Source organism: Malania oleifera, chromosome 5 (assembly GCF_029873635.1).
Source record: "Malania oleifera isolate guangnan ecotype guangnan chromosome 5, ASM2987363v1, whole genome shotgun sequence".
Lineage (NCBI taxonomy): Eukaryota > Viridiplantae > Streptophyta > Magnoliopsida > Santalales > Ximeniaceae > Malania > Malania oleifera.
The window spans coordinates 76,710,987-76,728,983 of record NC_080421.1 but is presented as its reverse complement, the minus strand read 5'-3'; the positions used below and the strand labels follow the sequence as shown (position 1 = coordinate 76,728,983).

General features: G+C 36.7%; 1 protein-coding gene across 2 annotated transcripts in view; it reads left to right on the top strand.

Annotated features, from left to right (window-relative positions):
- The window catches only part of LOC131155122 (E3 ubiquitin protein ligase DRIP2), a 45,082-nt gene extending 28,191 nt beyond the window's left edge, over window positions 1–16,891 (top strand). For both annotated transcript variants that reach the window (XM_058108049.1, XM_058108050.1), the window contains exons 7-8: window positions 5,954–6,026; window positions 16,227–16,891. In XM_058108049.1, coding sequence (XP_057964032.1) covers window positions 5,954–6,026; window positions 16,227–16,400 — 247 coding nt within the window. In that variant the 3' untranslated portion in view covers window positions 16,401–16,891. The remainder of the gene's footprint in view (window positions 1–5,953; window positions 6,027–16,226) is intronic.
- The last annotated feature ends 1,106 nt before the right edge of the window (window positions 16,892–17,997 follow it).

Sequence of the window (17,997 nt, the reverse complement as noted above, 5' to 3'; positions counted from 1 at the left end):
TGTTTGGTTGTAAGAGATGATCCATTGATTGCTGAAGAGATTAACAATTTTTGCACTAATCTTTATACTGAGGAAGATCACTATAGGCCTACAATTGAGGAGTTTTCCTGGAAAGGCCTTTGGAGGAGGAAGTGAGGGCTATTGTGTTTGGGTTGGAGAGGGACAAGGCTTCGGGTCTGGATAGATTTAATGTGGATTCTTTTTCCAAGATTGTTAGGATTGATTTTTTGAAGATTTTTAATTAATTTTATTTGAATGGGGTTGCTTGGAAGAGTATTTTTCTATAGTTTGGTACCTTAGATGAGTCTTTCTGTTAAGTTGTCAGATTTCATCCTATCAATGTCCTATCCAGTTTGTATACAATATTATTGACAAGGTTCTTGTGAACAGGTTGAGTTTGGTATTATGTGATAGCATTTTGCAAGCTCATACCTATGTTGCTGTTGTGGGGCTCTCATAGAATATATATAGATGATGGCGCAAGATTTTTTAGGAAATCTATCAAGAGTATGTTAAGGCACAAAAAGAGATAAGAGAGTGATTAAGCACTTGGAAATTCAATATGGAAAGCTTCTCTACAGTTACTTGGGCTTGAGAGGGCATATTATGGTATAAGAAGGCAATTATGGTATTGGAAACAAAGCAAACTTCTGAATTTCAGTAGTTAATGAGGCGATGGAGGATGTAGATCAATGGAAAGACAAGGGAATTGTTTTTAAGATAGACTTGGAGAAGGCATATGATCTTGTTAGTTGTCATTTTCTAGATATAGTTTTTCTAATTGAAGAGATTTGGTGAGAGGTCGCAGTCTTGGATGAGGTGTTTATCTAGTGCATCTTTCTCGGTGATAATTAATGGGGAACCTAAATCATTGTTTAGGTATTCAATGGATGTTAGGCAAGGGGATATGTTGTCACCTTTCTTGTTTATCCTCTTGTAGTGGATGCTGTTAGTAGATTGATAAAAATGGCCTTGGATGGGCTTTGTAAGAAGAATTGGGGTGCTTAGTGAGAGGGTGGTACGTGGTAGTAACTGCCAATGACGCTATTATTTTCATGCAAACCGTTGTCCTTTATTTATTTATTAATTTTTTTTAAAAAAAATTCTAGCAGTTATTCAGAATTTTGAGTAGATTTCCAGGTTAAGAATTAATTTGAGGAAGAGTGGGATTGGATCTATTAATCTTAATTCTGTTTTTCAGATTGGCCTTTGACCTATTTAGGAGTTCCTTTAGATGGTAATATCCTAGATATCTAGCTTTTTGGATTTTGTAGTCATTAAAGTGGTAAGTGGGGGCCGAAGGGCACTAGTTATCTCTAGGTGGTCTTGTCACCCTCACCAGGCGTCTCTCTCTACTTTGCCTTTTTATTATTTTTCTATGTATTATGCATAGAATTTCTATTAATAATAAGATTGAGAAAGTTACGAGGGACCGTTTGATTAGTTGGGAGGATGTTTGTTGGTCTAAAGAAGGAGGGGAGCTTGTGTCTTGGAGAGTTGGTGTCTGTAAAAACAAGATTCTATTGAGAAAATGGTTATGGCAGTTTCCCTAAGATGAACTCCCTGTGGCGCAGGGTTATTATAGAAATGAATTTGGCTTGAAAGTGAATGGTTGGGATGCAAATTTGGGCATTGAATGTTCTTGAGAGTCTTTGGAGGTTTATGTTACAGATTTACATTCATTTTCCACTTTTGCTAAATATAAATTAGGTGATGGTTTCATATTCACTTTTCATAGCATATCCGGTTGGGAGATTGTACCTTTTATATAAATTTTTAAGGTCTATTGCCTTTATATCGTCCATAATGCTGTCATTTCTTCCTTTTTAATCTCTGTTGGTTACACTTGGGATTCTCATTTTCGAAGAAATTTAAATGATAGTGAGGTGGAGCTCTCCTCTTTGCTTTCATTGATAGAGGATTGTTGCTCTTCAAACTGTAGGGATAACTGGTTTTCAGAAGTGGATTCATTGGGAGTTTTTTCTTGTAAACCTTTCTTTGATCATCTGATGTTTTTCTGATTCATCATGGTCTTGGAAGGTGAAAGTTCCCTTCTAAAATTAAAGCATTCATTTGGCTGGTTTTTATAGGATTAACATTTGATACTGATTGTTACAGAGTAGGCAACCTTCTGAGTCATTGTCCCTATGTGTCTGTACTTTGTGCTTTAACAGTTCAGAGACTGCTTCTCATCTTCTCTTGAAACTGGTTCAGAAAATGTGGAAAGTGTTGTTTTAGAGGGTTTGGAAGGGTAAGGATGATGCTTGTTTGTGGAGACATGTGGTGATTTGGTTGTTATGGAGTGTGTGTTCATCATTAAAGACAGGTTGAATTTAACTTTGCTTTGGGATATGATATAATATTGTGGCTTCTGTTTAGGCTTTTGCAGTGGGGTGCTGTAAGGGATCATGTTTTCAGATTTCCAGTGGGATTCACAGGCTTTATTAACTTGATTATTATTTATTTATTTATTTTTTTGGTTTACTTTCATTTTTTTTTTTCTTATTTCTCTTTAATTTCTTCTAAATATTATCTTTTCTTTTTCAACTAGGTCAAATGTTGAACTTAATATTATTTGTTCATGCTGCAGTCCAAGAAAAAACTGCAATACTCATTGGTCAGGAGTGCACTGACCTTCAAATTCTCAAAAAATCAGCCCCCCTTGGGAGCACTTTAAAAAAAAGTGTGCTTATAGCACTTAACACCGTGGTCTTAAATTTCCACAAAATTGTTGAAATTTTCGTCGAAATTTCTGATTTCCGTCACCCTCGAAATTGAAATAGCAATTGATTTCCATCTTGCATAATTTCCGTTGAAATCTCAACAAATCATCTGAAATTTATCAAAGTCTCGAAAGTTTAGCGAAACTTGTCGCAATTTTAACTATATGATGAAATTTCATCAGAATTCAAATGAGAAGTGAAATTTATATCTTAATTAATTTTATTTATTTTATCAAAACAAAAGATTATTACAAGTGCTTTTGAAATTATATGAAAACAAAAAGAAAACAAGACATAATGTAACATTTTGTTTAACCATTCATGTCTAAATTATCTTTATTTGTATAATAAATAATATTTAAATGACTTATAAATTTCATTTGTATTAACTGAATATGTTTTTTGTGCATTATCTTACAAATATGTTTGATACACATACTATTTTACAACTTTTCCACCTCATACAAAACATAGATGTATTTAATTTATAATATATTAGTCCTAAAACTTATATTATTATGTTTTTTAACCATTTCTAAAGTGTCACAAAGACTTCCGTGCTCTACTACTAATTTCCGTTATTTTTTCAAATCAAAATCGAAAATTTTGTCGAAATTTTTGTACTTTTGGAGCTTCAAAATTTGAGTCGAAATCGAAATTTAAGACCTTGCTTAACATCCAAAATAAGTACTTATTGAAAAAAGTGTTGTTGGCTTGCATTGCAATATGCACTAATTGAAAAAAGTGGTACTGTACAACCACTTATATAAGAAGTTATTAAGTGATTTTGAAAAAGCAATGAAGGATTGCTTTTTGGCCACTTATAAGTGGCACTGTAGAGAGATAGCGGCGTCATTGTAAATTCCATCAAATTTAATGGCAGTCTTGTAATTTGAAGAATTTCTTACCCCCTCCCTCTCTCTCTTTCTTTCCTCTCTGCCTCTCCCCCAACTGGCTGTGTGCGCAGCAGCCTCTGCTGCATGCTCCCCCTCCCTGCACTGGCCAGCCACCTCCTCTTCATGTTGCTGTTGCTGTTGCTGCCTCTCGCTGCCATCGCCTCATGCTGCCGTTGGCAGAACTTCCCTTCCCCTGTCTACCTCTCTCTTGGGGTTATGTACTGGGAGGAAAACCATGCCAATCACGTCTGCCTGTCACCTCTGCTCATCGCCTCCAATTCTGGACTCTCTCTGTCCCCAAAATCACTCCAGATCTGTTTCCTCTCTTCCCCCCCTGGAACTCTGTTTTCCAGATCTTTGAGGCTGCTGCCGCTACCTCCTCCCCCTATGGAGCTGTTGCTCTCTTTCTGAAGTAGCAATTATTTTAAATTAAGATTAAATTAAATTTGAATATAATTTAATGAATAATATTATAATTATATATACAATATTATTGTTAATTAGATGATAATCATAGGTTGTTTTACTTAATGGAAAATATTTATATGTTAATTAAAAATATTAATTTAAACAAATATGATTTAAATTGTTAATTCAGAAAATACTAATAATTTAAATTAAAAATATTGTTTAGAAAATAATCATTTATTAAAATGGGTATCCAAACACCACTTATCAACCATTATAATCAACACTTATTTTTATATGCAACCAAACACCACTTATGATTTTTAGAACTTTTTTCAGTTCAACACTTATTAGTAGAACTTAATAATTCAGCACTCTTTTAGAAAAAAAAAAAAAAAAAACACATTTATATAAGTGGTTCCAAACGATCCCTTAGTAGGTGGTAATTTTATACTTCTCCCCATCCTTTCCAGAGTCCCATATAAATCATTGAATATTCAATTGTTCCTTTCATCCAAGATGAACTAGCTAACTACGACTGTGGTCTAACTATAAGATGGAAGATCCTCCATCTCCTTTGCAAGGAAAAAAATTTGAAAAGAAGGAACTTGTACACGGAAGTTAAAATTTACAAAAAAGAAGGATAATGACCCATAGCACTAACTTCTCTTTTTCATGCCAGACAGCCTCTACTAAATTAAGTGAGCAATAGAATAATGAATATCAAAATAACTAACCTTTTCATTCTTCCCGTTTAATATGAGATCAATATATAGAGATATAGCTCTGTTAGATCTCTTTTATTAAGCATGTCATTAGCATTCACCATTTTGATGCATGGGCTTTTTACATTTATGGGAACTTCATTGTATCAAGTTAGTATAGTCAGCAAACTAGATGTTGATTTGAGGTTCCTTGATGAGAATTGAGAATATGGACTAGAAGATTTTGACAAACTCCCACTAGGATCTAGAGTCCTCCATTGTTCATTGAATAGGCTAGGAGTAAGAAATATTCCTTTTTAGAACTATTTAGAAGACCGTGTATTTTAATGGTTTTTATTAGAATTTCCATTTGGGTTGATTATCATTTTTTTTTTTAGGTATCTTTAAGCAACTCTTTTAATGAACCAAACCTTGTGGGTAGGCCCATGCCTGATAGAAAAATTTACACAATTAGATGTCTGAACCAGTAACCAAAATCATAGGATAAATGACTAGCTGGAACTTCTTATATTAGATTCTGTGGAAAAAAATGACTGGGTTCTTGGAGATTAACTTGGCAATAACAGATCCAGCGGCAAAAAAGTGAGAGAAGAGAAGAGTCTTACTGGTGATCTCCAGTTGTTTGATATGGCTATGGTTTCTTATCCCTCCGCATTTACAATTCTTAAATGGTTCAACCTGTCTTTGTTAGCCATACTGGCTTTACTGCTCTTGCTTGGGTTCAACTTCTAATATTGTCTTGATAATTATCCTGCCAAATGTGGTCCTTGAAGGAGGGTTGGTCTCAATATGCTCTGGAGTCCTAACCTCCATCATTTTTGCATGTAGTAGCCACTTTCAAGACTCAGACCTGCACGCTTCTGCTTGACAACCCTAGACATTTGCCATTGGATTCATATTCTATAATGGGTTATTTGTATGCAGCATTCTCTGTCCCTCAAAATTTACTTCTATCTGGTCACACTATGGGGTTTTAGATAAGATACGATTAATAATTGACACTTTTATGCAATTGCATTCGAGTGATATGAAACTTGCTGTAGTAAAATGTTCAATATATCAGTAATTGTTTCAACTGATGCTTTCTTTATATTTTCGTATGCTGTTTCTGATGGAAGAATGTCTCTGTTATTGATGTTAATGTAAAAAGTCCTGATTCTCATGAGACATCTCATGTTGTATTTGCTTCATTCTGTCACAGGGATGGGAGTATACCTGTTTCCTTTATCCAAAAGTACCTGATGAGGAAACTAGATCTGAAAAGTGAAGCTGAGGTCAGTAATCTTGTTTTTCTCTTCTTCCCGATTTGTAAATATTGTTCGTTAAAATGGTAATATTGTATGTAATTTAAAAATATGCCCCTGAAATATTTAGTTCTTTATTTGGTTTTTAGGATGTCTGAGCTCTGACAATCTACTATAGTCTGTTTTGACCTCAGTTTCCTTTTGCTCAATATTGGAATTGTAGCATGTCATGACAGTGTAGGCTCAATAACTGTCATGAACACATGCTATTAAAAAAATTAAAATGTCCCATATTTTATGTGTGTATCTCCGTCAATGCACATGCATGCAGGCACATGCAGACTCTCTTTCTCAAAGCTGTTATCTAATTGACCAAATTAGAAATTAGAGTTGGGGACGAATTTACCATAAAAAATGCAAGATCCTTTGGTGTTTTTAGACTAATATCAAATGGGCACTCAGTGTAGGATCGATAACAAGAAAGAGTAGAAGAAGGAAAATTAGAACAATAAACACACTGAGAGATATTTAATTAATTAATCATACTGAATACAAGACGTGAGAGGAAGGCAAGAGAACTATTACAAGAGACCTGTAGTTCTTGCTTGCTCTGGCTCTCTTCGGGCTAGAAGACCCTTTATATAGAATAGAGGAGGGGAATATGCTGCAACATATTCCGTTACAATACATGTGACACCAGCTACTTTTCTAATGCTACTTTTTTAAAGCTGACAATACAAGATAATGCTGACAATACAAGACTGATGACTAAGCTACTTTTCTAAAGTTAAAGCGGGCAGTACAACACAACCGACACAAAGCTGAGGTTGACAAGCAATCAGAACATGTGATCAAGACTCAAAAAGCTGGGCTGGTGCTGTCGTGGCAACTTATAGGTCATATTTTGCCTTGTATTCCTCTTCTTCCTCTGCAGGATAGAGAGCCATGACTTCAAGATCGTCAAGAGTTCCATTATTGCTGGTTTGTTCAACATAATATAGTGCCCACATGTTTGTTGTATAGGTTTTTATAGAGGGCGGGAGGTGGGCGAAATAGGACTGAGTAATGAGTGGTTTTTGCTCTTCCATCATCTTGGTAATGTACTAGGTTGAACAATTCTTGTGGAAGCTTCTCTGGATCAACATTATTAAAGTAACACATTATTTCTTATTTCAACCCAGTGGGAAGCTGAAAGGTGAGGATCTGCGAATGGATTTTCTTTGAAACTTCTTGTCCTTTCACGTATGGGGAAGATGTTGACATATCTCTCCTCTCTGAGTTTGGACTTCACCCTTGAGATGGAAAGTGACTAGTAAATATGAAAATCAAGTCATGAAATCAAGCCAATTTACCCATTCTTCCTTAGTTTTAAAAAATAGAAGCCAATCTTTCAAAAAAATGTATTGTTGGGGCCTTTGCTTTTTTTGTTTTTGTGAGGAAAGTGTATGTCCATGGTTTGTGTAGGACCATAGCAATACGATATAATTTGGCAAGATACCAAAGAAGAAGGAAGGCCTCTTTTGGGAAATTAATATTAGATAAGGTGGGTACGTAGAGACCATTGAGGTAGGGATAGAGTGGGTGCCAGTCAAGATATTTAAGTGGGGTGTCAGCCAGACCATAGTTGGAAAGAAGAATGGACTGCAGACCTTGTATCATCTTGCTATTTCCCTTTTCAATGGTGTGGCAGAGAATATTATCCTAGGTATCACTGGGGAGACTTTGGATTCTTTTTGTAGAACTAGATGAGCTGGAAGAAGATGAGATGCCATGATGAAAAGAACTTGGAGGTTTGTTGGTCTCGAAAGGAAGTAACTAAGGATATTGTGTTTTATTTGATGTGATTCACCTCAAATTTATAATGTGAAAACCAGTTAGCCCATCTAAGAAGTTGTCCTTGCAGGAGGATCTTTTGCTTGAATTGTATCATCTTTGGAAAAGACGACATATCTATTTCAACTGTAAAAGTATGCCCAATTAGATGGAACTCAAAATTTTCAATCCCCCTTTTTACCGCCAAGATCTCTTTGAATGTGGAGTGATAGTGCAATTCAGATTCGTTGAATGCTCCACGTTTGTATCCACACACGTGCCTAGTCCCATCTTCTTTTTCTTAAACTAAGGCTGCACCTCAGTATTTGTCACTTGCATCAGTTTGCAAGATTCTTTTTCCCTTGTCAGGAATCTGGAGAGGTGGCAATTGCATGGCCGTATCTTTAACTGACCTTATCGATTCGGTGTGCCTGGATTCCCATTGGAGCACATATTTCATTTTCAATAACTGATGTAGTGGCGCCATATAGACTGCTAGCTTTGGAACAAAGTTTGCCATGTAATTGACAATACCAAGAAATTCTTGCAGTTGTTTTGTCATCATCTGTGTGTTTGGAAAAGTGCTGAGTTTTGTTGCAATGTGTGGCTATAGTTCGTACTTTCCTTGGCTTATCTTCATCCCAAGGAAATCAATTGCTTCAACACCAATTATCATCTTCTTTTCTGACAGCATGATTCCATATTGTGCAAAAATCTCCATGAATTGATTTAGGAGCTTGGCATGGGATGCTGTATCTTTTGAAAACAGCAGAATATCATCAATGTAGATCAAGGCATGGTGGAGAATGGGTTGGAAGATCTTAATCATTGCCCTTTGGAAGATGGATGTGGCCACCTTAAGCCTAAATGGCAAAATAGTCCATTGGTAGTGGAAATTGGGTATGTAGAAAGTTGTCTTGGGTCTGTCATCTGGATGGATTCCCAATTTCAGAAGCCTATTTTAAGGTCAAATTTTTAGAATATTTGGGTCTCAACAATTGTGAGAATAAGCTAGTTCGATTTGGTAATGGGAATTTGTCATCAGTAAGAAAATGATTGAGTGGCTGATAATTTATGACGAGTATGAGTTTTACTTGAGCTTGTTTAGCCCTCTTGTTGACATAGAAAGCATCACAAGCCTATTGTGACTTTGTTGGCTTGATGAGTCCTTCTTCTTGCAGTTGGGTCAGCTCATTCTAGGCCCGAGAATAGTGTTATGGATTCATTCCCTTATAACTTGCCTTGGTTGGGTTGATATCTTCATTCTTCTTGAAGGGAAGGCTGACAAAGAACTCTTGATTATTTTATAATGGCTTTGAACATTTCTTTAAAAATTCACTGTGGCTGTCAACACAATTTGCTTCGATTAACCAAGCCTTAATCTCTTCCAAAGACTGAGTGATTTGAAAGAGATTAGGGATCCTAGTCCATTGCAACAGATATGACCTGAAATTTAATTCGTGTTCTGTCCACTGGACCTTGTTTAAGTGTTGGATAATGTCGAAGCCAATGAAGAGATATTTGTTTGGAAGGTTTAACCCAAAGAATGTAGCCTTGATTTAAGCATTTTGAAGCTTAATATAGATTGACACACTCTTTAATTTGACCTAAAAATGTTCTCCATTTTCCGCTTTGAAACCTTGATTACATGGCTTCCATTTATTTTTCGGAAGAATGCTTGGCTTAAGGAAGCTACATGCTGCTCCTGTGTCGAAGAATGCAATAACTTTGATTGGCTTTGAGTACTTATCAGCTAACACCAAACTGGGGCAGAGGGTAAAACATAGTGTCCTTTCTTGAATTGTGCTGATAATGATTCTTGAATAGAACATAGGTTGTGAATTTCTTCCTCTGTGGATGCCATTGGGTCGCATTTAATGGGTTGAATATGGGAACAATCCAGATTTGATTAACCTGATAGCTCTCGAAATCTTCATCTTCTTCGTTCGAGGAGCTTGATAGATCTGTTTATTCGCTTTGCTGAAAAGCAATGATAAAATCTTCATTTTTTTGATCATCAATAGAGAAAACATATTCAATATCGTCATCAGAATACCAATTTGAAACTATATGCAGCATTTGAATCAGCTTGATTTTCTTTCATTTCTGGGGGCACTGCTTTGCATAATGCCCTTTTGATTGCAGATGTAACATTGACGATCCTTTAAATCTTTTTTATACTTCTTCTTTCTCAGATATTTCCAACGTTTCTCCTTGTGCTTTGATTTTTTGGATCTTTTGGGAAGATAAACATCCTCCCGTTCTCCTATTGGACAAGTGCACTGCTTATTTCCTTTGCATTTGATGAGGAGATCCTTCCTTTTGCATTTTTTGGTTATATTAATGCATGCTTTTTGGACTCGCCTGTACATGTCATACTTTCTGCAGAATGCATCCAGATTCATAAGAACACTTTGGTAGAACTTACCAAGAGAAGTGTTTTCAAGTATTTGAAGTTCTCGGAGAACTTCCTCTCCTAGTGGATCAGGTAGGTTGTTAAGATAAGCTTGCTTGAGGTTGATATCATCTGGTCCATTGAGAGTGTAGTATCTTTCTGAGATAAGACTATAATACTTCTTCATATCTTTTCTCTTAAGTGAACAACATTTAATCTTCATGTACTCTTCTCTGGCTTGGGTAACGTGGTCTTCCCAATCACCACAGAATTCCTCAAGGATTGTGTATATGAAAACATTAAGATTCGGAACTTGCAAGATCTGCAATTGCCTGTAATCTCCAAGGTTTATCCACCAGATTCTCAGTCTTCCTACAAATTTAGAAACAACCCTTCTGATTGACCTCTTTGAGGGTAATCCCTTCTTTCAACAATTCTGCTGTGCACCAGGCATGGAGCTCAAGGATCTTATTCCTCTACTAATTTGGAGGAATTCCTTCCAATGAAATGGTTGGTCCATTACCATTTGCACTACTTGAACTTTATGTGGGAATAGCAGATGAGGTATTTTCTGAGAGATTGATGTTGTAGTCAATCCCTTTGTCATCTTTGGGATTGTCATATTCCGATCTGTGGGTGGATGACTGGGTCATCATCATAGATTTGGGAGGATGTACATCCTCTTAAATGAATCATCATCCGTTATGATAGGAAGTGTTGATACAGGTATTTCCTCTCGATGTGAGGGAACAACCATCTCAACAAGAAGCTTGGAGATAGAATTTTTTTTTTTCCAAAACTCCAATTTGTGGCTCTCGATTTGGATCACTTGATTTTCCAAATTTTTCTTATCTTTCTTCTTCTGAACAGTGGAGGCTGCCGTTGATTCAATCCTCTAGGTTTGGGTTGGTCTTTGAGTGTGTTGCCTCTTTTTAATGTGGAGAAAAAGATGCTTGCATTGATATAGGCTGATACGTCGGGTGAGGAGAGCTGAAAACCAAAGTGGATGGTGGAAATAGAGGATCAATCCTCGCCTGTCTTTGCTGCTGCTGCTGCTGGTGGCTCTGCTTAAGAGAATTTAGCTGAGCTTTAAGGTGTTGCATCTCTGCTTCCTTATTTTTGAAGGCAGGAAAGAATGCTGAAATGTGTTCAATCATTTGCATCAGCTCCTTGTGCAATCTTTGGATGTGATGCTGACATTTATCGATGAGGATGAGCGTGATGCTGAACTTGTTTTCAACCTTGTTAGCCAAATCCCTCTGGTTGCCAACAATTTGTTGTAGCATTCTATTCTAAGCAAGGGCATTCTTTGACTGCTAATTGGGTGCTGCCTCCGCTGGAGACACGTGCTTAGTAGATCCGTCTTGTTTGACAACAATTGGATCTTTGATCTTCCTAGAGTGCTTTGTTCGAGTCCTCACATCTTCATATTCTAATGGTGGAAAATCACCATCATAGTTTGAAGGTCTTAGCATGTTAATCTATGGAAGATCACCATCTTATGTCTTCTTTCCTTTGTATTTGACATACTAGTCAAATTTTTTTTTTTATGGTTCTCCCAACAAGCCGACTTTTGGATCTCGGTCTTCATATTTCTTTTTGAGTTTCCGTTGGGAGTTGTTCTTATTTTTGTTACCTCTAACTTTTTCTTCATCAGATTCATACTTTGGATCATTAAGGCATTCATTATGGGTACAGTCAACATTAAACCACTTGTGGCCGGATTTGGTTATGGGTTGGTAAATCGGAAAGTCATCTCCCTTGAAATATGAGATCGGGACCTGAGATCCTAGAGATGCTTGATTGGTCAAGTCGATGGAAATAGTTGGTGGTCTAATCTTGATCCTCTGATCTTTTGGAAGTGTCGGTTACTCCTAATGCGATTGATTCATCATGGTGAGAAATACATGCTGAGAGGATGAACTTGTTGGAGATTCCTGATCCTTGCGGAAGGAAATGTGGACATTGCCATTCTACAGAGTTTTATTGATTGGATCATGGAGGATGAGATTGGCTTGGGGATCTGATGCCTCTACTCATACTTGGTCACCTGAGACTCTGGGAGGAGCTTCAGGAGCTCTTCTCGAGGTTGTTGTCTTGGGATATGGACATGGCTCGGGACAAGAGTAGTGTAATAATTGACAAGGAGAGCATCTTGATTTTTGCAAGGGGTTGCCAGATCAAAAGGAATGGTTCTAGAGTCTATAGACCATTTGATGGTGGAGAGTGGCTGCTATGAAATTTGAGATTTGGGGAGCTCCAACAATCTAGATTTGGACTTTTAGAGTAGTTTTCATATTGGGATCAGATAAGTGTAAGCAGAAATTGGGGAAGATTGTAAAGCTGACCGTCCCTACATTCAACGTTGTCTGCATAGTGGCAATACAAGCATGTTCATATTTACAGAACTTTGAATCAAGGGGAGCAATCCTGGAGCAAACACGAAGACATTTTCTCCCATGGAAGGTAAGGTACAGCTTGACTGTACCAATATGGATATGGGTGAATCCCTGGTTGAGATATTTTTCGGGACAATCTAGGGAGAACTCCAAGGTAACAAATTGTTTTGCTTTGGTTGCCAAGAGTTGGTGAGAATTGAAGGGAGAAGCATCGATGATCTCTTTGATGCCTCTTGGCATGACCGTTTTGCTAGTGATTTTCTTCAGAAGATTTAAATGATACTTGGTTTTGTCATAGATGTAGTATGAGTTTGTAATTTGGGGACTCTTGGTTTGAGGGACAAAGCCATCTTCTGGTGCATAGTATACTTCGTACATATGATCAAGACAATCTAGACTCAACGCAGATGAAGTTCCGGGGGAAGAGTTGAAGGATGGGGATGGAGTGATCATGGCTCTAGAAGACATTACTTCTTAATTGACACGTTCAGAACCTCCTCTCACAACCTAAGAATGAACAGATCTCTTGCCCATCTTGTAAAATAAGACACAGAATCAATCAAAGTATTCATGTTCCTTATCAATCACTAGAGAAGCCAGCTCTGCCCAACCAAAACACAACCTTCCATGGCCTTTCAACAGGTCAAGGGCACCTTAGGTCTTATTCTCTAATGACTTCAAAAGGAAAGGGATGCTTGGAATGAAACATTCAGTCTAACTTTGTTCATCACTATTCTAATGTGAAGGATCCACATAGGAAGTGGCAACCATAGAGCATACTGGGTTAGAACAATAGAACAATTACCTTTGTTGCGGGCGAAAAGATCCGAGTGATGGAGGCTCTGAAGGAGTCTTTAAGCTGTTTTGGCTTTGATACCAAATGGGCACTTAGTGTAGGATCGATAACAAGAAAGAGTAGAAGAAGGAAGGATAGAACAATAAACACACTGTAAACACAATATTCTTAGTGACTTCCTTTCGAAACCAACAAACCTCCAAGTTCTTTTGATCATGGCATCCTCGTATTCTTCAAGCTCATCTAGCTCCACAAAAAGAATCCAAAGTCTCCCCAGTGATATCCAGGATAATATTCTCTGCCACACCATTGAAAAGAGAAATACCAAGCTGATACAAGGCCTCCAATCCATTCTTCTTTCCAACTATGGTCTGGTTGATGCCCCACTTAAATATCTTGACTGATACCCACTCTGTCTCTACCTCAATGGTCTCTGGGTACCCACCGTGTCTTATATTAATTTTCCTAAAGAGGCCTTCTCTTTGGTATCTTGCCAAATCATACCGTATTGCTATGGCCCTACACAAACCATGGACGTACACTTTCCTCACAAACAGGAGGCAAAGGCCCCAACAGTACAGTTATTTGAAAGATTGGCTTCTGTTTTTTAAAACTGAGGAATCTATATGTGATCATGGTATTTAAGCAAATATATTTAGTCCAGTATTTCCACAGCCCTAAAGAGATGATGCATGCTGTGTGGACAAATGTAGCACATACAAGACCTGGGGAGAAGTCCTGCTTTTCCTCTCAAAATGGCAGATCTTCACTGCCCATCTCTCTGAGATTATTTATGCAGAGATCAAGAATGAATTTACAGAAAATGCAATATTATTTGATGTTTTAGACTAAATCCGGAGCTATGGAATTTTTAAAGGGCATGTCTGATTATTGTCATAAACTTGTTAATATGATAACAACACTTTGTTACAACAATTAAACTCACCCTGTGCCCTCTGTGGTTTAGAGTCAGTTGTCCCCTAAGTTTATGCATGTTAGAATTTTTCTTTTTCTGCCCAGCCTTTGCATGTCTGAATCTCAAATGAAACCTCAGTTTCAAAAACTAAAAATGTTGCTGATCCCTTCAATTTAACTATAAAGAATTTGAGGGCAGCCTTGGCACACCTGTACAATTGCTTCACTGTGACCTGGGTGTCACACGTTCAAGTATCGTGGGTAAGGCTACATACTTCTGACCCTATTTGAACACTACTTTGAGGCGATCTTGCTTTTGCTGCCTTTTTTGTCATACCCTTGGCATCCAAGTGAGAATTCACATTGGCACAGTGGTCAAACTCAGAATTAATTTATGCAGAAGCATCTCCACTGGTAATGCCCCAATATCATGTGTCTCTCTTGTTTATTTATCCTTATATGATATGTTAGTATTTTAAAAAATGTCATTAACAATTTAACACCATGATTTGTGCAGATCAAGCTCCTTTCTTAGGGAAATTATACTTTTATCAAATTGGCATAATGATAAATTATAAACCCTTTGTGATAAAGGATCATCCACAACAATTTCAAAAAGATGTTTCTTTTGTTCATTTTTTGTTATTTTATTTTATTTGTATTTTTTTTTGTGTGTGTTTTTTTTTTTTGGGAGAGGGGGGTCGGAGTGGGGGTTTAAAAACTGGAAATGGAAAATGAGAATTGTTTTCCACAACTATACAGACCCTTAAATACCTTCTGGTTGAAGGGCTTTCTATTCAAATTTAACAGGCTTGGATATTCTCCTCCAGACCTAGAAAATTGATATGATTCTTCACATGTAGAGGAGCAGCAAAATAAGCAGAATGAAGTCTTCAATTTTTATTAATTTTTAATTTTTTTTAATTTTAATTTTAATTTATTTTATTTTTGGCTCAGTAGCAGAATAATATCTTTGCTTCATCAGATGGATGCTATACAATTTGTGAGATTACTCTAGCTAATAAGAAAGTTGGCTAGTGTGCAAGTTTCTATTTTTCAATTTTATGTGGACATATTCCTAGTCGAAACTAGGATTCAAGCATGAACCTCCTTGTTGGTCTAAAATGGTCCAGGCAGTCTTAGCAATTATGTTCCATGATGTGGTGGTGGCTGGTATTTTCTGAGCATGGGCTTTGTAGTACATCAGATGCAGGTTCACTGCAGTCTTCATATCATTGTGGGAATAGATAAGATCTCCTGTTTATGTATTGAAGAGAAATGTAAGATTGGCTGTGTTCTTACAACTGAGAGCTGTTGGCACCATTGTCATATGTAATTGTTGTCTATGTGTTGAAGGGATGTTTGTGACAAGCCCTCGAGATTGTTTTACGGTTTTATCTTGCAGGCTGCTTTGAATCATTCATAGTCACTGCCATCTAAATTACGAGGGCAGGTACAGACATTCAGTTAGAACCACTAAAACTGCTATTTTGGCATTCCTCTACTACATTTTAAATTTTTTAATTAAGAAGAAGTCGGACCATCTTTGTTTATGTGGAAGAATAGAGATTTTCTATTGCATATGGCAGTGTCATGGATTCTCTAGCTCCCAGATCCTGGTTGCTGGAACATTTCACTGTTGTACTGCAATTTACCCAGTGGACAAACCAACAAAGGTTACTTTTTATAATTATATGAATATAGGCACAGAGGAAGATAATGTTTTGAAGTTTCACATTTTCTTTTGTTGAAATACTGGTGCTCTGAACCTGTTCCTGCATTCCTTTGCATGCAATGGATGGATCGACTGACATTCTTGGTGCTTCCCTTGCCATTTGTGGGTGATATTAGCGTAGAAGAAGTTTAAGTGTTTAATTTTCTTGTTTCTGATGGTTTAGTTCATTTTCTTGCAGATTGAGATCAAATGTATGGGCCAACCTGTAGTCCCTGAACTGCAAATGTATAATTTAGTTGATTTGTGGCTCCAAACAGCATCAACACCACAAAGAATAAATGCATTTGTTGGCTCCTCAGCGAAAGATTTTGTGATGGTGCTGGCATATGCTCGAAAGGCCCCAGCCTCTTGAGAAAAACATCTTCAATAATCTCTCCATACTTTTATTCTTCTTATAATCTTCAATAACCTACATTCTCAGATTTCGAGGCGAGGTTGCCATGCCCTTCGAGCCAGGACATCTCATATATTTAGGGAACGCCTATTTGCGTTTCGTGGTTCGCCTATGACACTTTAAGATACTGCATTGCAAAATATGACGCATATGAGCTGCTGTCTGGATACACCGATGAAGTGTACTGTGACTGGTAACAACTTGGTTACAGATAACTGTAGAAATGGGCATGTGCAGACTTTTCATCTGTGTAGGTTTGTTTTTCATTTTATACATTGTATAATTTTGGATCTTGTTAAGCATGAGTTGGTATCATAACATGTGTATTATGATGATCTCATTTTCAGTCCTTGAACATTTCATCCACTCGCTTGAAGCAAGATGTTATAATAATACTACATTCAATATTATTGTCATCATTGTGCTATTAGTTATATGCACAAATTAAACGCACTTGTTAATAGATTTTTAAAATGTGTTTTACCTCCACTCTGCTGATGTACCATTATTTGGTTGAATGTTTTTTTTTTTTTTTTTTTCAATTTCTATCTTGATAAAATGAACCTGCACAATAAAAAACCCAAAGGTGGAATGTACAAGTATTCATAGAAAACATATGGTTAAGATTGATCCAGGTACATTCACAAGTATATTACATTTTTGTACATTCTTTTATTGACTTTGGATCAGCATGTTGAAAATTTGAGCCGAAATTTAAGCTGGGCTTTCTGTATTTGGTCTATTTGCCTCTATTGGGGACAATAGACAAACAGTGATGCCTTTCACTTTCTAGCAGCATATAAACTGTCATGACCGGAAACAAGGAATATATACCAGAAAGAGGTCCATCTGTATAGGGGACAAGTTGAAGCAATGAAGGTGCAATGTACAATAGTGCTTTTTTTGAGTTGTCTGGTTGCTGAAAAGCTAAACTAGTAGTGTCCAGCTAGGTGTTTGAAATAAAACTCTCTACAATGTTTATACAATAAAGTAAAGATGGAAAAGACTAATCTTTCTTGAGATTTTCTAAAAAGACAGCAATCTCACTTAGCATTCGAAAAATGGCAGTGATCTCCTTAATATTTAAATATAATAACATTCTATGTCTCTTAAGTTAGTTAATTTCTTATGATGTGATGCATTCATTTATATTTTTCATAATGATGAATGTTGCTTTTTTATTTGTGCTAGCCGACAAATGTAATTTCTAAAATGGTAAGTGATAGGATCCCCAACGCCAATAAAATAGAACACACCATTCTTGGATAAGTTTGTGGAGGAGGATTAATGTAAACTTGGCAATACTATTAGACATACTTGTAGGGAAGAAGATACACACCTACCCTTTATATACTTTGGTCTAAAGAAAGGAAAGGGAAAAAGGCATGAAAATATTCATCTTTCGGCATATTAGTTGGTTTTCGTTTTCTTAAAGACCCATCAACTAATGCAGGCCTATTTAGTTTATTATCTTGCCTAGCTAGGAGGCCAATTTCAAATTTTAATGTCACGTTAGGCTTTCATGTTTTTGGTAAACCTAAAGAAAATTTCTTTT